The sequence below is a fragment of the Loxodonta africana genome, chromosome 24 (genome assembly GCF_030014295.1).
Source record: "Loxodonta africana isolate mLoxAfr1 chromosome 24, mLoxAfr1.hap2, whole genome shotgun sequence".
Taxonomy (NCBI): domain Eukaryota; kingdom Metazoa; phylum Chordata; class Mammalia; order Proboscidea; family Elephantidae; genus Loxodonta; species Loxodonta africana.
Window position 1 is genome coordinate 50,365,296 of NC_087365.1, and position 22,413 is coordinate 50,387,708.

General features: G+C 49.3%; 1 protein-coding gene and 1 long non-coding RNA gene across 6 annotated transcripts in view; one reads left to right on the forward strand and one right to left on the reverse strand.

Moving 5' to 3' along the window:
* LOC135228618 (uncharacterized) overlaps positions 1-16,838 on the forward strand; it is a 33,987-nt gene extending 17,149 nt beyond the window's left edge. The window contains exons 2-3 of the long non-coding RNA XR_010319308.1: positions 12,350-12,486; positions 14,327-16,838. This is a non-coding gene — a long non-coding RNA (uncharacterized LOC135228618). The remainder of the gene's footprint in view (positions 1-12,349; positions 12,487-14,326) is intronic.
* The window catches only part of NFATC2 (nuclear factor of activated T cells 2), a 187,350-nt gene that overhangs the window by 27,700 nt on the left and 137,237 nt on the right, over positions 1-22,413 (reverse strand). For 2 of the 5 annotated variants that reach the window (XM_010599437.3, XM_023538727.2), the window contains exon 10: positions 7,462-7,549. The exons of the other annotated variants lie outside the window; for them this stretch is intronic. In XM_010599437.3, the coding sequence (XP_010597739.2) occupies positions 7,506-7,549 (44 nt within the window). In that variant the 3' untranslated portion in view covers positions 7,462-7,505. The remainder of the gene's footprint in view (positions 1-7,461; positions 7,550-22,413) is intronic. 5 annotated transcript variants of the gene reach the window in all.

Here is a 22,413-nt window from a genome sequence, read left to right on the forward strand (position 1 = left end):
ATAGGGTTTTGTTGGCTGTAATCTTTTCGGAAGCAGATCGCCAGGTCTTTTCTCTCGTGGAGCTGCTGGGTTTGAACCGCCAACCTCTCAGCTAGCCCCTGAGCACTTAACCAGTGTGCCACCAGGGCTCCTGAATGAGGAGAGGGATGCCATTAAAGGCAGGTTAATCTCCCCTCTCCTAGTGCTGACACTCTGAACTCTTATGCTGCCGCCGCCTACTGTTTCTCATCAGCCTTATTTCTAAACTTAAAGACATTGACAGCTGTGGGGGTTAAGAGGGTCACTCAAAGTCTCTTCATGGTCAAGCTGCGCCAGTCTAGGCTGTTTTTCACTGGAAACCATGCAAGCCTCCATAGTAACAGTCACAGCAAGGACAAACTGTTTGCAAGAGCTGGACAAGCCAGGTTTGACTCCTATCTCCTCGGTGACTTTACCCCTCTGTGGCTCAGTTTTCTCATCTGTAAAATGGGAATCATAATAGTGCAAACCTTTTAGGTCTGTTGTGAGGACGTATGGCTCTAATGTGCATAAAAGCACTCAGCCTGGTTCCTGGCAAATAGTGCTCACTTGCTGTTAGCTGTGATGGTTAGTAATATCCCAATGCTGACTGCCAGAGTTTGGACTGTGCTCTGCACCAACAGACTTTCTTTCCTAGGCCTGAAGCTGACCAGGCACAGCTCATGGTTCTTCCAATACATGCTGAAAACATGTGCAAGGTGAGGTTGAGATTCTAGAGCCCCACGGCCAAGGTCAAGTCAGAATCCCCCCCTCTGCTGTCTCCTTGCTTCATGAACCTTGCCTTCGTGACTTAACCTCCTTGTGCTTCTGTTTCCTCATCTGTACAATGTGGATAAAAACTTTCCCTACCTCCTCGGGTTGTCGAGGAGTTTGGATAAGATCATGCAAGCCCAGAAATGATCACAGCGGACAGCGCACAGCAGGGGTTACCTTATAGAGCAGTTATTGCTGACAGTGTATGTATTACAATAGCAAAATCAGTAGGGACTCAGAGGATTAACTCATGTATTCAGCCAACCAGCACTAACTGGGCACCTACTGTGTACCAGGCACCAGCTGACCCTCAGGGGTCCTAAAACAAACTGCAACTGACTATGTTCAGAAACGGAAGGAAGAATGGCAGCCCCCAGGCACTGCCCCACCTCTGTGAGCACCTTCTCCAGGCCGAGGTAGTGAAAGGGAACGCCAGGGGAGATGGCCCCGTTCAGCTTCATGTGAAGCTTTTGAAAGCCCGGATTTTGAAGGGCTTCCTGTTTTCTCAACCTAGGAAACGAGAGGAGTCGATCCTTAATGGAAAGTTTCCACTGGCTCTGTGCTCTAAAAATAGCTGGTAGGCAGGGAGTTGGCACCCGGGCCCTCACAAAGGGCTGTTTCCCTTCTCAGAACACGGGCTGTGGTTGGGGCCAGGTTAGGGGACGAGAGGCTGGGGACCTTTCCAAACAGGTAGAAGTGGCTTTTCCCTCCCTTTGGAGAAAACTTTTCTGCTTTCTGGGCCCTATTTCCAGGTAGACACCAATGGCTGTCTCTGTGAAATCCAGCAATTGCTGCCTTTAGACCTCCAAGCTGTCAGGGGCGGAAGGTGGCTGAGCAGTCGGGTCCTGAGGTGCAACCTATTCATGCCCCCATGGAAACCTCTCTGGGGAGGAATGTTCTTCTTCTGAGACCTCTGAGCTTCAAATGAGGAGGAGAAAGTTCTGGGGCTGAGACACCGTCCCCTGGGTGGAGTCACGTCAGAGTGAAGACTTGGACTCTGAATTCTGGGGAAGGCTCTCTGCTCCACGACTTCACTCCATCAAGATGCACGAGGCCCATGTTTGCAGCCGTGGTTTGGTGCAGAAGGGGAGCACGCCACTCTTGGAAGGCTCTGTGATGTCTGCCACGAAACTCTCTTGGTCTTTCCCCTTTTTGTCCTTCCTCTCCAGCCTCAGGACAAGGAGGGTCCCCACTCAGCCTGTCACCTCCTATTCTGACCATTAGTCTCCCCTCCCTCATTTTGCCACTCTGCATGCTTAAACACTCTCTCGTCCAGAACCCCCTCTGCTGCCTCGCCACGTCTATGAGGCCCCGTGTGGTCTGACCTGGGCCTCTGTACCCTCCCCCTCACGTGCTGCCCTCCAACCACACCAGCTTCTGTTGTTCTGCCCTTGACCTTGCCGGAGCCTTTTCCTGCTGAGCCCAGGTCCCTGGTGGCCCCTGCCAGGACCACACTCTCCCTCCCTGGCTCTTCCAAGAAGCTTCTTCCTTACTTCACTCATGTCTCTGGTCAAACACAGGCTCCTCTGTGAGGCCTTCTCTGGCCCCCGTTGTGCCAGGCCACCCCCAGCCCAGTTTTGTGCCATCCTTTATTGCCTTCATTTATCAGTTCCTGGCAGTTCACTAGATACTGCTGTTTATGGTCTCATTCCCCCACTGTCTCCCTAGGCCTCACAACAGTGCCTTGGTGCATAAGAAGCACTCGCTAGCATTTATTAAACTAATGGATAGAAAAAGGGAAGCTGAGAGAGGGTTAAGGAACCGTGGGTCACACTGGCAGAGCTGAGGCTTGCCCTCGGCCTGACTCTGAGTGTTGAACCACTACCCTTTATCACTGCCATTGACAGTTTTCAGCATCTACCTAATGCCACCTCTGTGCTTTTCCTCTTACCCCTTTCCATACTGGACCACAAGCTTCTCCCAATAGCCCTTCTGCTTGTCCAAATCCTAACTTCCCTTCCTGCGCCCCACCCCCCCGCCCGGCCCCGTTCTAACATCACATCTTCCAAAAAGCTGAACCAGGCACAGTGCCTTACACATAGCAGGTGCTTAATGCATACGGCTTAGCTGAAAGCCATCACAAGGACCCTGCCAGAGGGGCACCATCAGCCAAGGTCACTAGGTTTAGGGAAGCTGATTTTCTTCTGTCATTCAATTAACAAATGGGTTGCCAGTTTGTTACTGTCTGAAGCCTTATATCTCTCAAAAAAGAATATGTGCCGTTCGTGTTTATTGAGGGGTAACTATGTTCCAGGCATTGTACTAAGCACTGCTATTTAATTCTCACACTAATCCTGGTAAAGTGTGATTATTATCCCCTTTGATAAATGGGAAATAGAGAAAGGTAGTTACTTGCCATAGCAGGTAAGGAGGTACTGGGATTGGAACCCAGGGCCCACTTTATTAACCCATATACTGTATGGCCATATACCTCACAACTGTCCTGTGAGGCTGTCAGTGGCTGTCGAGTCAGCTCCTGACTCAATGGCAACCCCATGCACACAGATTGGACTACTGTGATCCATGGGATTTTCATTTGCTAATTTTTGGCAGTAGATCACCAGGCCTTTCTTTCTAGTCCACCTTAGTCTGGAAGCACTGCTGAAGCCTGTTCAGCAACTTACAATCCTCCACTGACAGAGGGGTGGTGGTTGCGCCCGAGAGTATACTGACCAGGAATTAAACCCAGGTCTTCCACGTGTAAGGCTAGAATTCTCAGTGGCTACCTTTCTGCTAGGATCCCAGAGTCCTCAATGTGTTTTGTGTGAGGCCAGGACAAGGCAAGGGCAGCCTCTGCTTAGCAAGCAGCAGAGGTGGTCATGTGAGGAGTGGTGAGGGAGTCACCGAGCACCGTTTTCTCAGAACAGAATCGAGGCCAGTAGTGATCAGCGTGCCACATGCACTCCTGACCCTTTCTCATTACCCTTACAGAGAGATGTTGGGATGAAAACACCATGGAATGTGTCTGTAGCCTCAGGGCAATTTCTAAGCCTGATTCCTAAGGCTGAACTCAGAAAGAAAAAGATGAGAAAGATATCAGTATATAAAAATCATAAAATTTTCTCTTCAGACCTTCAAAAGGAAATGTATGATGTAATATTTTCAGCACATATGATAACCCAAAACCAAACCTACTACCATCAAGTTGATTCTGACTCGTAGCAACTCTACAGGATGGGTAGAGCTGCCCCACAGAGTTTCCAAGGCTGTATATCTTAACTGCCACATCTTTCTCCCATGGATCAGCTGGTAGGTTCAAACCACCAACCTTTTGGTTAGCAGCCAAGCGCTTTAACCACTGCACCACCAGGGCTCACTTATACATGATAAAAGGCCATTTATACATGAGGTCTTACAAATTAACATGAAAAATATAAGTATTCTAATAACAATGACTGCAGACATACGAAGTATATACCAGAGGTTGGCAAACTTTTTCTATAAAGGGCCACACAGCAAATATTTTTGGCTTTACGGGCTATATGGTCTCTGTATCAACTACTCAACTATTGTTGTAGTGTGAAAGTAGCCATAGACTATATATAAGCAAATGGGTGTGACTGTGTACTAATAAAACTTTATTTACAATGGGCTGGATTTGGCCTCTAGTACATATCAATGACAGAGCCCTGGTGGTACAGTGGTTAAGAGCTTGGCTGCTAACCAAAGGGTCAGCAGTTACCAGCCAGACCTTGGAAACCCTATCGAGTAGTTCTACTCTGTCCCATAAGATCACTAGGAGTCAGAATTGACTCGATGGCAGCAAGTTTGGTTTTGGTTTATATATCAATGACAAAGAAGAGAAAGAAAGCAGGCTGCTCTCTTTGTCTGCTTTTTGGGGGTGGCAATCTGGTGAAGCCAGTGCCTTTACTAGAATTGTTCACCAAACAATTCTGGATTGATTTAGGTTAAAAATTTCTTTAAAAACTGGAATTGATTTCTGTTAGCATCCTTTCATATGCCCTTGGATGGTGCAAACAGTTAACACACTTGGATGTTAACTGAAAGGCTGGCAGTTTAAGTCCACCCAGAGGCCTGGTGATCTGCTTTGGAAAAATCAGCCACTGAAAACAACCTGAAGCACAGTTCTAGTCTGACACACGTGGGGTCGCTATGAGTTGGAATCGACTCAGTGGCAACTGGTAGGGGTAGTGGCCATCGCTTCAGGCCAGCTGTGAACCACTCTCCCCCAGGAATTTTCTGATTTGCTCGAAGGCCCAGACGCTCACATACGTACTTCTTTTTCCTTCCTGTTGCCAAGCTCAGAGGTTCTCAAACTTCAGCTTGCAGAAGAACGAGTGCTGAGGGTTGTACACAGGAAACCAAGGAAATGCTTTAGGCACATTTTAAGGGACTTTCAAGGGTATTTTGATTATAAGCCCTTTTTGCCCCTTATGTGCTGACTTTGGAACCTAATCCTCAGAAATCAGAAACAGGAAGGAATAGATGGCCTGTCTTGCTTCTCTCCCAAGTCTCATGCCTGTTTTCTAAAATCTGGTTAGACCACATGAGTGCCTAAGAAAGTCTGGATTCAGCCAGAGCGATGCCCCTCAAACGAGGATGGGGGTCAGGGGTGACCAAGCTCTCTAGGCTGAATCAAGGAATCTGAGCACCAGGTGCCAACCACACTCCCTTCTGTCTGTCTTGCACAACTGGGCTGAATTCCCTCCAGAAGACCCTGCTTGGGGCAAGATGGGTCAACCAGAAAGCCCATGAAGTACTCTCCAACAGTTCCTGGAGAAAGCTACTCTAAAGGCCAAGAGAAAACTCCAGGGTCTAAACTCTGTTGGTGGAAGGACTAGGCCTGCTTTTCCCATGCCAAGATCCACGTGTCGAAGGGGCTGAGGAGGAAAGCTAGTTGGTGGCCTCCCATGCGACTTGCCTCCCGCGTGACTTCTGTCTCAAAGCTGAAATGGGTTTGTCATCTGGGGACAGAACTCTCGTGAGGCTACACATTTTGCTTGCTAGTGACCTTGCCAATCTTTGATCCTTTCCCAGCCATGTTTGCATGTTCTGAGCGTGCTTGGGAACCTCAGAGGAGAGCTTTCCAGAGGAGCCTGGCCAGGCCAACTTCAGAGACTCCGTAGAAAACACAAAAAACCCTTGATAAGACTGTAGCCCAAAGCTGTGGGTGGAGCCCACAAAGTTATGTGACTCAATCCACGCAGATTAGAGTTGGGCACTGTAGTGAATGTCCCGGTGGCCAAGCCCAAGTTCCCAGGCCCCTGTGGGGTCAGACGCATTGCCAAGTTCTAACCTCAGGGGGGAATAAGCACATTAAAAAGGCCCTGCCCTCCAATGACCTTCTCTAAGTGGCTCACACGCTCAGCACTGATACGTCAACTGCATGTCTGTCATCCTGATTCCTTGGCTGGAAAGCCCGTGAGAGAGCTGGCACACAGTGGGCATTCAGCCAAATGTTTGCTGGCATTATTGCCTTTAAGCTGTTGGAAGCCCCCTCCCCACTAAGGGTTCATTCTAGCATTGGGCAAGGATGGTACATCTCAACATCTCAGTAGGCCCCACTCTGGGAAACACAGTGTTGGGGAGTCTACTGGTTGTGCGTGCTAGTGGGCATGTTACCTGATGATGGTTTTTATCAGGCTTTCAGAGCAGACCACCAGAGCGATGCTACTAAGGACTTGTGGATCCGGCTCATAATGTCATGAACCTACTTTCCTTGACCAAAGAGGAGACTATTCAAAGCCACAGCCCAGTAGGCTGGGAGGACACCCTGGGTGGCATATAACCCAACAGTAATGGCGGATGTGTGGAGAGTGTGCCCCCACATGGGGCATGCAGCCTGTACTAATGAATATCAAGAGGATTCAACAACAGCAATGCCATCTAAGAAGCTGGGGCCCAGAATGGTAACTTTCTCAATGCCCCACTCTTGGGACTCGGTACCCAAAGAGCCTCCAGAAATTTGCATTTCACAGTCTGTTGTAGCCACCAGCCCTTCTGCAGAAGCCCAGGAGCCAAAGTCAGTCAAGACGGATCTCTACTTGTTGAAGCTGCTGGGGTAGGGGCGTAGCTGAGCACAGTGGCAAAACTGTGGCTCTAGTCCCAGTGAGAGAGACTGGCTTCACATCTGTAAGAAGTGACATCTGTAAGAGGTGCACTGAGAATGCCCCAGGGGGAGCTGGGGCTTAGAGAGCATCAAGATCAGAAATGATGGAAACACAGGGTGCCTCCCGAGTAGCTTCCTGGGTTTTCTGCCCTCCCTGCCACTCTCTCATTCCCCAATGCAGAACGCCCACCACTGATGGCCAGCCTTACTTCACTGCATACACAGAGCAAAGTGCACAAAACCAAAGAGGAACAGGCCCAGGGCAGAGCTTTCCAACACCGGCTTGAGGTCACTGACGTGTTTTTTCATGCAAAACAGTCAGGAATGGGGGGGAGGGGGTCCCCTTTGTGAACATACACATTCCTGAGCCTCATCCCCCTCTTGCCCCGACCTTGAACTCCAGCCTCACAGACTCTGAGCATCTCAGAGATGGCCCCCAGGGGTGTCCACATCAGAAGTGGTTGGGGTCTAGCCCCTGAGGGCAGGAAATGGCATCTGTGAGGAGGGTTGGAAAATGAGAAGAGAGGACCTTTAGACGGCAAGGTTTTCTGTTTCTTAAAAAATTCAAGTTAAGGAAAACACACAGCTGGAAAAACAAAAGGAGAGGCAGAAAATATTACCTTCAACTTTGATTTCTCGGATCAAAGAGCACAGTCATTCTGTTTCATAATATGTTTTGTATCCAGCTAAGGTGTGTGTCTATCAGCTCTGAAAAAGATTTGCAAAATCATTTTTGAGAAGAAAAAAAAAATCACCTTTGACCTCTATTTTATGCTTCTAACTCATTCACGCCAATTACCAGCCATCTACGGGGTATCTCTTAACTAACGGAACCCAGGATAGGAGTTACCCCTCCCGCTACGGTTTATAATATAGTTGAAGCCCAAATTCTGTGTCATCTTAACATCGGTGCCAAAACTGACCAAATGCCAGGGTTTTGTGAGATGAGGGACTTGGTGCAAAGAAATGGGGGGACCCCTAAGATTAAAGCGTCTCAGCAAGATGCCCTTTGAGACAAAATGGCCCTGCTGCTGGAGCGGGAATACCCTGGCGTTTCAAATCACGGACAACTAGAGAGAGAAAGTGAACAAGCTGACTCCTAATGCAGTCAGGAGGAGATCCAGACTTCCGGCAGGGAGCTACTGAACGTAACCTTCCAGCTTCTCTTTCTGCTACACTCAGCCCCGGTTTCCTTCTTAATAGCCCCAGAACCTCCCTAGCCATGCAAATTCAGAAGACTGCACATGGTCTTCCTGTTTTTTATCGACAATGCAAAAAAAAAAAAAAAGTTACTATTTTTAGCCCCTGCTCAATCAGAGTGGTGAAGGCACTTAAAAAGAACAAAATGTGAACCCTCTATTTTACAAACCATCGTATTAGTTCCCGTTTTCTCTTCGATTTTAAATAATGGGAACTCCCCCCTCTAGAGCTGTGCAATCCCTAGAGCTTTCCGAGCTCCCCGTCTCCTTTAGGACGGCCCAGTCACCGGGCCAGAGTGTTTTGAGCGCCTGGTTTGGAAATACTTGCTGGGTTTCAGTTATTACAGAGGGTGATTCAACTTTTTACTGGGTGCAGCAGCATCATTATTGCCATCATTAGGTAGACCAGGACGCTCCTTTGAGGAGAGGCGTGATTCCCCGCGCCCCCCCTCCAAGCCTGATCTTTAAGGGGGAGATCTTCCCAGCAGTTCTGTGATTACAGGCCTCAGTTTCCAAATGCAGGGCTCCGGGGTCAGAATAACACCCTTACCTCTCCTGACCAGTAACTGCTCTAAATAGTGTGGACCAAACATCTCAGGCCCACTCCTGAGGCGAAAAGGCTCACTCTCCAACATCTCAGGTAGATGAGGCCCCAAAGCAGCTCCCTCCTTGGGCTTCCCTAGCGCTGCCACAGATCAGTCTGTTCTAAATCCAAGAGCAGAAGGAGCTGTCTGATAATTCATGCAGGGCCTTCAAGTACCATCTATGCCCTAACAATGGCCAGATGGGTTTTTTTCAGCCTGGACCTTTCCCCTGAAATTGAAACTTAGCTATCTAACGGCCGACTGGGCATCTCAGACTTAACCTGGGCAAAAGCAAGCACCTGATACTTGCCACCAACACTTTCCCTCTCCCCTGAAAATAACTCTAATCCACTTGCCTCCTTAGAGGAAACACCCTCCCTTCTGGTTGTCCAGACCAACCTTGGCGCCCATCTTGATTCCCCTTTCACAGCCCACGTCCCGTCCATGCGCAAATTGTTCTTGAACCTACCCTCAATATGTATCCAGAAACTAACAACCTCCATGCCACCACCCTGGTCCCCACCGCCGTTGTCCCCCGTCTGGATTACTGCAAAGACCCATCACCATCTACCCAACAGCAAGGCGAAACTCTTGGAAATTAAGTTCAAGCACATTGCCCCCCATTTGGCTCAGCCGTTACAGGACACCGCTGCCTCATCGCCCACTCTCCCCTTGGCACCTGAAATGACCCCCTCCCAGATATCTCTGTGGAGTGTTCCCCTCCCATCCTTCACATTCCCCCTGAAGCAATGCCTCTAGGGCCACCGTGTTGCCCCTGCCCTCCTTATTTTTCTCCCTAACACTTACAGCAAGGAGCTGCTGGTAGTACAATGGTTAAGCACTCTGCTGCTAACCGAAAGGCTGGTGGTTCAAACCCACCCTGCAGCTCCATGGAAGAAAGACATGGCGATCTGATTCCATAAAGATTACAGCATAGGAAGCCCTATGGGGCAGGTCTACTCTGTCAAGTGGGGTCGCTATGAGTCGGAATCGACCACACCCAACATCACCGCCACTTACAGTACCACCAAACCTTCATAAACTCTATTTCACAACCTCTTTTAAACACCTCCTTCTAGAATGTCAGTACCATGAAGTCAGGGGTCTTTGGTGGTTTTAGTGGTTGCTGAAGCCCCTGGCTCCCAGGTGAACTGGGCACATCTGGGTTCTCATCCTGCTTGCTGACTAATAAATCTACCCACTCTTTCGTCAACTAGACCTTGAGCTGGAGCAGCCCCAATAACTTGGGGACCTCCTGGACATAAGCTGGGGAGAGCACCTTACCCAAGAGTCAGTAAGAAAGGCCACACTGTCACAGGGGCTTATCACCAATGCCGCTCAGATGCTGTCTTTTGTTGTTTACCCACACAACTGAGCTTACAACAATTATCAGTGATCGCGCCAGTCAAAAAGCCAGTATTTTGTTGGGGGCTTTCCACAAGTCACTGTTAATTCTCACTTTACCCCACAAGGTGGCGGCTGGAGCCAAGGGAGCAGGCCGCCCTCCCCATCATGCAGGACTGCTAGCGTGAGATCTGAACCCGGGCCTAATGCCAAAGTTCCTGCTCTCACACCGTCACAGAATACCTAGCCTGGGCCACAGAGCTCATATATATTGCTTCATTTAACCTTGCTCCAGGTACAGCAATCCTTCTACCTCAAAACAGAAGAAACTGAGGTTCAGAGAGGTCCGATAGCTTGCTTGAGGTCACATGGCTGGTGAGAGGCAGAGGGAGGTCTGAATTTAGGTCTGACACCAAAGACAGTGTCCACCCCACCACCTGCTTGGCTTAAGGGGGTTAAGTGCAAGGCTCCCATCTGGAGACCAAATTACAGAAGGTCAAATGTGACCAACATCCCTGGGGTGACGGAGGTCATTACAGGAACCTCTCACCTCTTGGATATTGTAATCTATCTCTGTGCCGAGGGCGGGAAAGCTGTCAGACCCCTGAAACAGCACAGCTCCAAGGAGCTGCAGTGGCCAAGACAGTTTCACTTCATCACATACAGCCATTTAGTGGTACTTCGTTAGTATCAGGTATCACAGCCAGGTCCAAGGCCGCACCCTTGCAGGAGCAATTCCAAACTAGGTAGAGCCCAAGGCACGGTGTTCTTACCACCACCAGCCAGATGGTCACCATTGGTCACTCTTTGACAGTGACCTCTCCAGCCTCCTGATACTGAACTGCGTGGTATGCGGTGGGGTGCAGCGAGGCCTCATTGGTACCGCCCCCACCACTGGCTTGTCTGCAGTGCTTTGAGGTTCAGCTTCCTGTTTAGCCACGGGATTTCACTCTTTGTTTCTTGGTAGGAAGGAGGGGCAGCAGAGCCAGAGGGAGGGCCTGCTCCAACTCAAAGGCCTAAAAACCAACTCAAGAGCCAGACCACCACCAAAACCACACAGCCCTCCTTGCACGTGGCTGCTCACACTGCCTTACGGAATCCTACAGCCATCTCAGGGGCTTGGTGGTGAGATTCCCATTTCACAGGTCAAGTTACTGAGACAGAAATGGGGGAGTGACTTGCCCGGAACAGCCCGCTAGCACTGGGCAGAGCCGAGGTGTATCCCCAGCTCTATGGGGCTCTAGTCCCAGGCAAGGGCTTCCCAAACTTGGAAGAGCATCAGGATGCCCTGCGAGCTTTGTTAAAATGCAGAGTACCAGGCCTGGCCTCAGCGATGGTAGAGCAGCTCTGTCCAGTAGAACTTTCAGCGGTGAGGGAAAGGTTCTCTATCTGCACTGTCCCATACACCAGCCATATGTGGCTACTGAGCACCTGTAAGGTGGCTAATGCCTGAGGAGCAGAATTTTTTTTTTTTTTAATTTTGTTTAAATTTTAAGAGTACCATGTGGCTACTGTATTGGAAAGCACAGTGATAGATGCTGAATCTCGCAAAGTTGGCGTGATGGGCACCGGGGGTCTGCTGGCCGCTCTGTCCCCATAGACCTTACTTCTAGTAAAGCTCTTGGGAAATCTATACTCTACCTCCTCTCCCCAGCCCTCTGCCCACTCCCAGAGGTACAGCATGTGGCCCAAGCCATCAATAGATCCCATTCTCCTTGGCCACCATGATTGGTTCAAGGACAGGCACACATCCAATCAGAATCAACTTAATATTTGCTGGGGCTTTTGAGTCATTCTTATCCTTGTGTTTCTGCCATCACTGGCTCAGAGGGAGAAAGCCTATCTAAGATAAAAGCCAATGTGTAAGAGAGTAGAAAGGAGCCCTGGTGGTGCAATGGTTAAACCACTTGGCTGCTAACCAAAAGGTTCACGGTTCAAACCCACCAGCTGCTCTGCAGAAGAAAAGACCTGACAATCTTCTCCCATAAAAATTATGGCCTAGGAAATCCTATGGGCAGTCCTACTCTACTATAGTCTTATTATAGGGTCACTATGAGTCAGAATCAACTCGATGGCACAGAACAAGAAGAGGGTAGAGCCAAGAGACACAGGGAACAAAACTGAGTTTTGATGACATCATTTCAGTCCCTGGATCCTGCTGTGCCTGAAGCCTTCACTTAGGCAAATGTCCCTTTTGTCCCTTGCAATCAAAATGTCCTAATTGATCCCATGGGACATTCTAAAAGGAGGAAGGGGCAGGAAGTACTGCTAAATATAAACCTCAAGTGTGGTTGGTTTTATTTTCTCTTGGGCTAAAAGTGTCACTACCACCATCTAAGCTCACCTCTACTCTCTCCTTATTCATTCTTCTGCTCGTCTAGCCATCTACCTGCCCAGCCACCATGTACCTGGCCCGTGCCAGGGACCCAGTGGGGAACAATCAAGACATTGCCCTCATGGAGTTCACAGCAGGGCACATGAAACCAGTTGTCCGAAGAACTACAAAATTATAATCCTGGTAAGTGCTGGGAATGAAGCCTTCAAAGGGTGGGAGAGCAGCTAAACAGCTAGTTTGGCAATGGAGATCTAGCAAACCATTCAGGTCACTAACTCAGAGGAGGCAAGGACTGCTCCAATCCATCTACAGTAGAAGGGATCTTCCCACATTTTCTAATTTTTTTTTTAAATCCAAATATATAAGAAGCATTTTTTTAAAAGACTCCCATTTACCAAAATGAAGCTGTGCCTCATACTGGTAATGTCATGACTGTTCTATTGTTGTTGTTGGGCACTGTTGAGTCAATTCCAACTCACAGCCACCCCACGTGACAGAGCAGAACTGCCCCATAGGGTTTCCTGGGCTGTAATCTTTATGGGAGAAGATCGCCAGATCTTTCTCCCATGGAGCCGGGTGAGTTCAAACTGCCTTCAAACCACCGACCTTTCACTTAGCAGCAGAGCACTTAACTGTTTAGGACACTGGGGCTCCCGTAGTTGTTCTAGGTCCTGCTATAGAAGCTGCTCAGGGATCAGCACTCTGGTGCACCCCCACCTTCTCCACCCAAAATTGCTTCCAACAGGGTATTTTTAAAGAAATTAATTAGAGGATCAGCTTGAGGGTGTCCCAGTAGGCCCCAGAGTCATCTTACCACTGTAGGAGTGTAGTAACCACGGTACCCAACAGGGCTGCCACCAAGCTGTCAAAGCACATGGCCCAACAACCAGATTCTCATCAGAAGCCCTCAGAACAAAAGCACCCTGTCAGTACAGCCAATGTGAGTTTCATGACTTCCTCACTGAGCCTCAGTTTCCCCAGCCACAAAATGGGGATAAAACCACCTGTTTTGCAAAGTTGCTGTGAGGGTCAAACGAGATGATATAGCTGGTTCGTTGGCATGTGTTTTATTAACTCTACAGTATGCCACTAAAGAAGATGGGGGAGAGACAGAAAAAGATGTGGAAGGAGACAAAGATCAGTTGAGACGGTGTCCTCTACCAACCAAGAATACACTTCTATTTCCCTATACATTTAAAAGGAGCCCTGGTGGTGCAGTGGTTAAGAAGCATAGCTGCTAACTAAAAGGTTGGCAGTTCAAATCCACCAGCCACTCCTTGGAAACCCTATGGGGCAGTTCTACTCTGTCCTATAGGATCGCTATGTGTTGGAATTGCCTTGACAGCAATAGTTTTTTGTTTTTTTTTTTAATACATTTAAACAGTAAGATCCATTGAGCAGGGTGAATGTTCTGGCCAATTGTTGGTAATATGGAGATAGACATCAACAGAAAAGACAGTGTTTGGAGTTACTGTATGCTGCCTAGATATCAAGGAGCCCTGGTGGTGCAGTGGTTAAGCACTCGGCTGCTATCCAAAAGGTCTGTGGATCAAACCCACCAGCCGCTCCGTGGGAGAAAGATGTGGCAGTCTGCTCCTGTAAAGATTACAGCCTTGGAAATCCTATGGGGCAGTTCTACTCTGTCCTATAGAATCTCTACGAGTCAGAATCGACTCGAAGGCAATGCGCTTGATTTCAGGTTTCCCTAGATGTCACATGCAAACACACTTCCAAAGACACAGAGAAGCCTCTGGTCCCAGAATTACAGCTCTGTTTTGTGGTCCGAAAAGCTAAATACCTTTACAGCGGCCTTGCGTTTTTACAACCTTAGGCATAAATTGGTGATCGTCCTGCTAGTTGTGTTGACAAGATGATACTTTAGTGTGCAGATGGGAAGTGGTTCCCTGGCTAGTTTAATCAACACAGATAATTATCACTAAAGCACAAGGTGTCAACAAATAGCCTCTTATAGACAAAAATACCAACCCAAGAATTTGTCCCCTTGACAAATTACACAACTTAGTTTTCTAGGCTTCTGAGAACCCAGGCATACATACTTAAACGGGATGGAAGTGGATGGGAAGACCTGGGTGCTCCTGTGCCATGGAGCTGATGGGAACAGACTGGTCTGAGGTACGTTCACTCTGATGGCTCTACGTGAAAATACCGATGTCCCACCGAGTGCAGAACATACTACCATCTTTCTCGGCTTTTTTCATTCTTGCACATCAACTTAACCAGTTGCCATCAAATGGACTCCAACCCATGGCGACCCCATGTGTGTCACAGTAGCACTGTGCTCCATAGGGTTTTCAATGGCTCATTTTCAGAAGTAGATTGCCAGGCCTTTCTTCTGAGGCACCTCTGGGTAGACTCAAGCCTCCAACCTTTCAGTTAACAGCCAAGTGCATTCATCGTTTGCACCACCCAGAGGCTCTGACTTACAATTAGAGAGAAGCAATTTGTGACTTTCTCAAAGCTGAGCTGCCCCGACAAGAAAGGACCAACCAACCCTGTGAGCTCAGGCCTGAGCTGAGCTTCCCCTCTACCCTGCCACATTCTCCAATTCAGCAGAATTTCTTCTGAGTACATGCAGCTAAGCTACACCTCTCCTATCAGGCAACCACAGGCCTTCTAAAGTAGCAACCACAGGCAGGAAAGCATTCTCAACAAACCACGGTTTACTTCCTTGTCATTGTGCCATTTCATCATGGCCTCGACCCCAAACCTCTGCTAAGCGGCAAGAACCAGCCACAGGCAAGCACTGCAAAATAACTTGTTGCCCCTTTTTTTTTCCCTTTAAATAAAACAAAACCAAAGCACAAGAAAAGCCCTTGTTACTGCATCTAGTTGAGATTCAGGAAAGAAACAGTAATCCAAGCCCACAAATCAGCCTGCAACCACAAATGAGATGATAAAATAAATCCCTAATTGTTGGGGAAGCCATCTTTCTCTCTGGGGCTTGGAGGAATTCAGCAAACACTTCTGTTAAGACATTTGTATTTACTTATCCAAGAGCAATGGGACTGAGGCCGAGGGAGGGCAGGTGAGCCACCTCAGGTGGAGCAGCAGGTGAAGGCCCCGCACTTACACTAAGAAGCCTCTCCATCCTAAGCCACTTATGCCAGGTCTCAAAACCACACACGACTTCCTCTCACCCCCTCCGAGGAGGTCCCAAGCCCTGGCCTGGCTCATGAGACCTTTCTGTCTGACACCAGCATTCACTGGATATTTACTGAATCGTCCAGCCCAGTTTCCACCTCACCCTCACCCTAGGTTCACCTTCCCGATCATTCTATGGCCTCCTACATACGTCATAAGCAGCCCACAGCATAACCCCTCACGCCCAGCTTGAGCCCCTCATCCTGACCACTGCTCCCTCCCCTACTGCTGTCCCTTCTAATCTATCTCGGGTGTCCCAAGTCCTGAATTTCCCCTAAAATATTCTAACCCCATTTGCCTCTCTCTGAAGTCCCCTAAGCACTGCTTGGCACGACAGCTGACTTGCAGACTGGCTTCTCAGGAGTGCGGGCCCAGCCCATGAGCAGTCGGCAAGCCCTCCCTTGAGGCCCAGGCCTCTGCCAGAGGCCCCACCTATGGCCTCTTGAAAAGGGACAAGAAAGGGGCAAGTGCTGAGGGCTAAGCAGTCCCATGGCCACGAGCCTAAACCTCTTATTTCATCCAAGCACCTGGGGGTGAGTGACAGCAAGAGAAAAGCAGAGGGCCGCTGGGTCACACAGCACAAAAAGTCACTAGCTGCCTGGAAGGAAAGTGTTAAGGCAGGGACCAGAGGGACCAGATTCTTAACACATCTCTCTACGTGAGACCCACAGGCTCATCCCTTCCAGTCATTTCCCTCAACTCAAAGGCTGCCCAGAGTGACTCACAAGGAATGTGCTTATGTGACTTTATGCCAGGTGTCCCCGAGGGCCATGAACTCTCCCAGGGCACACACACACAGCCGTAATGCCAGACTCATCCCTTTAATCCAACCTTTTACCTGTGCTGTTTGCCAAAGTGCACTGACAGCGAAAAAGTCAAGGTTAAGTGACTTGCCCAAGATCGCACAGCCAGTCCGAGGCAGGGACTGCGGACGCTGCTGCTACTACCTGACAGAGCACACCCTCTGCAGCCACGGCCCCTCCCATCCACACAGCCTCAGACGCCTCCAGCCAGGGGCCCTGCTCCCTACTCGGTGCTCTCATTATCTCCCACGTGCAGGCTTTATGTTTGGTCTGAGGGTGGGGGCCACAAACGGCTTGGGGCAGGAGCTGAGCAGGGTGGTGAGCACTCCCGCTCCAGGGTCGGTACCACAGGGAAACACTGCGAGGAGCCAGGCTGCCTGGGTCCAAATTCCAGCTCTGCTGTTCTGCTGTGGGACTGGATATAAGCCCTGCCCTGCTTTGCATCTCTGCTCCCTCATCCATGTAAAGGTGGGCAATCATTGGACCTAAATTTTGAGACTTTTTCGTCCCTGGGCGGTGCAAATGCTCAATGCACTCAGCTGCTAACCAAAAGATCAGAGGCACCTTGGAAGAAAGGCCTGGTGATTTACTTCCAAAAAAGCAACCATTGAAAAACCCTATGGAGCAGTTCTTCTCTGACTTATGTGGGGTCGCTGTGAGTCGGAATCGACTTGCAGCAACTAGTTTTGTTTCCTAAGCCTTTTAGGAGAAATAAATGAGTTAACTACACAAGGCGCTACAAAACCAGCATCTCATATATCACTCGCTGAGGGAACTTGAGCTCACCATAGAACTCTCTTGTGACTCAGTTTCTTCATCTGTAAAATGGGAATAACAGTGTGTAGCCCAGGCAGATGTTGTGAGATGAACACACATGGCACACTGCCAAGCTAACTCTGCAGGGTTAGCGGCCGTCTCTCTTACTGTCACTCACACATTTTATTAGCCCACTGCACAGAGAACGTTTGGGTAGCAGACGGAATTGATCTGACAGCCAGTCCACCTCTTTTCACCAAAGCACTTTCACCTCGGATGCTATTTCTGCATTTTCAGAGTGGGCGGCTCTGAGGTCAGCCTGCTCTCAGAGATGCATTTTCACATCCTGCCGAGGCGGGCCCCTCCTAGCCTGGCTGCACTGGGCCTGCCACACGCAGAATGGCACTGAGTCACCACCACTCTGCACCGGAGGCCTCCGGAAGCCAGCCCAGGTAGCAGCCTGCACAGCACCCAGCCACCTTACGAGCAAGACCTCGGAGTTACGAGAAAAACGCTATGGCACGTCCCAAAATGTCCTCAGCTCTCGGGATGAGTAAACGTGGCAGGTCTAAGGCTGCGGTTTCTAGTAAAAAGCAAAGGTGCTTATCGGGAGAGGAGCACATGGTTGGCAGATGAGCGGGGGTGGATCGGCCTGCAGCCAAGAAGGCACCAAGCCCCAAGGTAGCGAGAGCCAGCCCCCAGATAGATCCCTTCATCTTCCCCTGGTTGGGCCACTTTCCCAAACTCAGCTTCCTGGGGCCTTGATCCCAAGTGTCTACCTTGTCCCCATCCTCCCTCACCATTAAGAGCCCTGGTGGCACAGTGGTTAAGAGCTCAGCTGCTAACCAAAAAGTAGGTAGTTCGAATCTACCATACAATCCTATGGGGCAGTTCTACTCTGTCCTACAGGGTCGCTATGACTCAGAACTCGATGGTAACAGGTTTGGTTTTGGTTTGGTTTCAGAATCTCAAATTCACATGTGAGGTAGCTTCTTCGAGGCGCCTGACAAAGTAGTGCTTGAGGACAGGGCAGAGGGCCATTCTGCAAAGCTGGCAGGAAGTGCCAATGTGGAAAGACAGGCAACACGAGGCCAAGGGCATGGTTGAGATTCCTCAAAGGGCAATGTACGTGCAGACACCTTCCCTGTGGGCCCCATGATGGGTGCTCACACACAGGTCATCTCCTTCACGCCCCACAAACAGACAGTAAACACATGAACGAGTTTACAGAATCCCAGCAAGAAGACCAGTCAGAGGGACACCCCATAGGCAGGCTTTCATGGCTACTGTGGTGATGAACGGGCTGGCTGGCCTGGCTCAGGCCACAAGGTCCCTGCATCTTGGAGCCCACGACATCATAACATTAGCCCCTCATGGGACTACAAAAGCCCCATGAGAGCAGGAACCCTGCCTCTCATTCACTACTCTCCCCCAGTATCTTGGGCAGAGCACAGAGTAGGTGCTCGGTGAGAATTTCATGGAGAGATGATTGCAGGAATGCAACCCAAACCCCTCGTTGATTGGGTCTCACCAGAATCTGCCCAGTAGTCTGGCGTTCACCATCTCCAAGAGCTGGTCTGTCTGGTTCTGGCTTTGTGCTCTGGGGGCCATCGGCAGAGCACACAAGTGCCCCTTCTCCGAGACGGTGGAGCCACCTGAGCCTCCACAGTCAGGGCCTGCCTGACGGGGAATCCAGCTGATTCCAGGGGGGGAAAGGAGGAAAGGCCACCAGTTTGCAGCGGTCCACACAGGTGTCTGCACATGGACACCCAGCTAAGCTGGCCTTCGCATCGGATTTTTATTTTGATAGACTCTCCCTAACCACCTGCTGGCACCAACCCACTTCGGGGACCCAGCATCCCACCCAGCCTTGGGAAAGGCCATCCCTTATGACTAAATATTATGCGTTTTTCTCCCTCGCTCCACTCTAGCCCTGCCAGGCTCCCTTAAAACCAAAACCAAATCTGTTGCTGTTGAGTCAATTCTGACTCAAAAAGACCCTGTAGGACACAGCGGAACTGCTTTACAGGGTTTCCAAGGGTGTGGTCTTTGCAGAAGCAGACTGCCACATCTTTCTCCTGTGGAGTGGCTGGTGGGATTGAACCACCGACCTTCCAGTTAGCAGCCAAGTGTTTTAGCCACTGTGCCACCAGCGCCCCTTCCAAAAAAAAAAAACCCACTGTGCTCAAGTCAATTCCAACTCGCAGATACCCTATATACAGGACAGAGCAGAACTACCTCACCAGGGGTATCCAGGGAGTGGCTGGTGAATTCGAACTGCTGACCTTTTGGTTAGCAGCCGAGCTCTTAACCACAGCGCCTCCCTAAATAGCCTAAGCACGCCTGAATCTCAGGGTCTTTGCACTGCCTGTTCCTTCTGCCTGGGATGCTCTTTCCTCAGAGCCGTGCAAGGCTCTCGCATTCAGATCTCCACTTGAATCCACCTCCCTCACTAGAACAGTCTCCAGCCCACACTCTATTTCCTACCCTGCTTTATCTTTTTTCACAGCACTTAGCACTCCCTGGTGTCATAACTGATACTTGTTTGGCCATTGTTTAGACTGTGAGCTCTATGAGGGCAGGGACCTTGTGCCTTTTTGTTCACCATGGTATCCCCAGCAGTGAACGATAAATAGCTGGTGGATGACAAACAATAAATAGGTGTTAGATGACTGAATAATTAAAGGAAACAATGAATCAGCGAAGGAACAAACTATGGCTTCTGACATCACTGTGCCAAAACGTGGAGTATTACAATGCTTGTCTCTGCAAAGCAGACCCAAAAGGGAAACAGGAAGAAATGAAGACTCTTGGTCAGGAGGAAGACGACGGTTCCTCTGGGCTTTGCTCCGCCGTACTTCTGCCTGGCACACTTCTCCCCAGGTCTCTTATCTGGCTCATGAGGTCCTGCTCATCCCTCAGGCTGGCTCTGACTTTCCATGCAGCCCACATGCCCCTCAAGCAGGAACTAGTACAGATGCTGGGCATACAGTAGGCATGTTAACCCGCAACCATGGAGCAAATGAGGTGAGGGCAAGAAGTGTGGAATCTGGAACCCTCAGCTTCCATTTTCCACTCAGTCTAACTCGTTGTTGTTAGACGTCGTTGAGCCGGTTCCGACTCATAGTGACCCTGTGACTTAAAGGAGGAGAAACTTTCTCCATTGGTGAGCATGCATCAAGCTTCATGGGGCTTGGCGAGCTCCACGAGGCTCATTGGGCCCGTGCAGTAGGGTCTGTGGCTGGGAAGGCCAGCCACCCCTGCCAGAGGGGGCTCTCTCATTCCTTCTGTTATGAAGGACAATCTTGAGCAGGCTTTAGAAAAATGCGTGAAGACCCAGCCTTGAACAATGTCCATTTTTCCCAAATCGAGCTAGTGATTCGATAATGTAAAGTGGAGTGAAAGAGTCAATGCAATTCTGCAGAGCCTGACAAGCTGACTGTAATGTGGACACAGAAAAGCAAAAAGCTGAGAAGAGCCGAGATGCTGCGAAGAACAAGCACGGGTGACTGGATCTACCAAGTGTCAAAAATGTTTACAAGACGGTTGTATGTGTAAAGCCAGTGAATCACTGGCTGGGGACAGACAGACTGACCAACGGCACAAAACCAAAAGCCCAAGAGGCCCCCACTTATGTGGCGATAAGATTTATGACATGGATGGATCATGGGCCCGTGGGGAAAGCATGGACTTCTCATAACAGGTCTGGGACAACTAGTTATCCATATAGAACTAATGAAATTAGAACCTTACCTTGTGCTGGACACCCAAACCAATTCCAGGTGGATTACATCCTCAGTGTGAAAAGTAAGACTATAAAGTGTTTGCAAGATAATACAGGAGACTATCTTCATAACGTCGGGGTAGAGAAAGATTTCCTACACTAGTTCTTCCAATCTGAGCACTGGAATCATCTGGAAGGCTCGTAAAAGCAGATTGCCGGCCTGACTCTGTGTCTCTGATCCCAGAGGTCGGGGGTGAGGCCTACAAATGTGCATTTTTATCAAGCTCCCCAGTGACACTGAAGCTGCCAGTCCGATGACATATCTTGAGCAACACTGTCCTCAACTACAAGGAGCCCTAGTAGTGCTGTGGTCATGTGCTCAGCTGCTAACCAAAAGGTCAATGGTTCAAACCTACCAGCCGCTCTGCGGGAGGAAGATGTGGCAGTCTGCTTCTGTAAAGACGACAGCCTTGGAAACCTTATGGGGCAGTTCTCCTCTATACTGTAGGGTCGCTAGGAGTCGGAACCGACTCGACAGCAACGGGTTTAGTCCTCAACCACACACAAAAAGCCTAAATCTTTCAGAAAATAAATTTAACTACCTAAGAAGTTTCTGTTCACCAAAAGATGCCATTTCATATACACCTTTCGGTTAGCAGCTCAGTATGTTAACCGAGTTCTCAAGCTAAGCAAAACAATTTAAAAGTCTGACACTATCAAGTACTTTGAGGATGAAAAGCAACACAATTATTTACATGTTGCTGGAATAACTGGTACAACCACTTCAGAAGACAATCTCGAATTGTCTAGTAAAGGTAAAGGCGTGTACATCCTCTAAGCGAGCAACTCCACAACCCAGGTGTAGCCATGTAGAAACCTCTGTTTGTGTACACTGGGAGACAGACAAGGAAGCTGAAGGCAACACTGTAACAGAAAGGAAAAAAGACCCTTGGAAACAAGCCAATGTTCGTCATCAGAATGGATACACTGGATGAATGAGGTCCACAACGGAATACTACGCAGCAGAGAAAAGGAATGAATTACAGCTACGCTGCACACAAAGACTTAATCTCAAGAACATGATGTTGATGGAAAAAGCAAGCTGCAGGAACTACTTGCAGAATGATTCCATTTATGTAAAGTTCTCAAGCATGCAAAATTAAACATTGCATTGCTCAGGGAATCAAACGTGGTATACCCATAAAGAAAAGGAAGTGACAAAATCTAGGATAGTGGTCACTCTAAGGTGGGAAGGAAGCGGATACATTCAAAATAACATGTACAGTCCAGGCCTTGAGTATCTGTGGCTACAAGCCACACAAAGGAGAGACAGCCAGACCTCACAGGCCCTCTCCTAGGTGGAGGCGCACACCACCACCTAGGAGGTTAAGCCAGTTGCTCGTGAGAGAAGTCCAACGCATGGTGTCCCCATGTGTCTTGAGTAGAACTGTGGTCCATAGGGTTTTCAGTGGCTAACTATTTAGAAGTAGATTGCTAGGTCTTTCTTCCAAGGTGCTTCTCGGGGGACTCAAACCTCCGGCCTTCTGATTGGCAGCCAAGAACCACCCAGGGACTCCACTAGGAGGTGGTCCTGCCAAAAACATCAACCTGAATCTGATCAAGCTGCCAGATCCAACCACGAATTTAAAGGAAATACTGAGATCA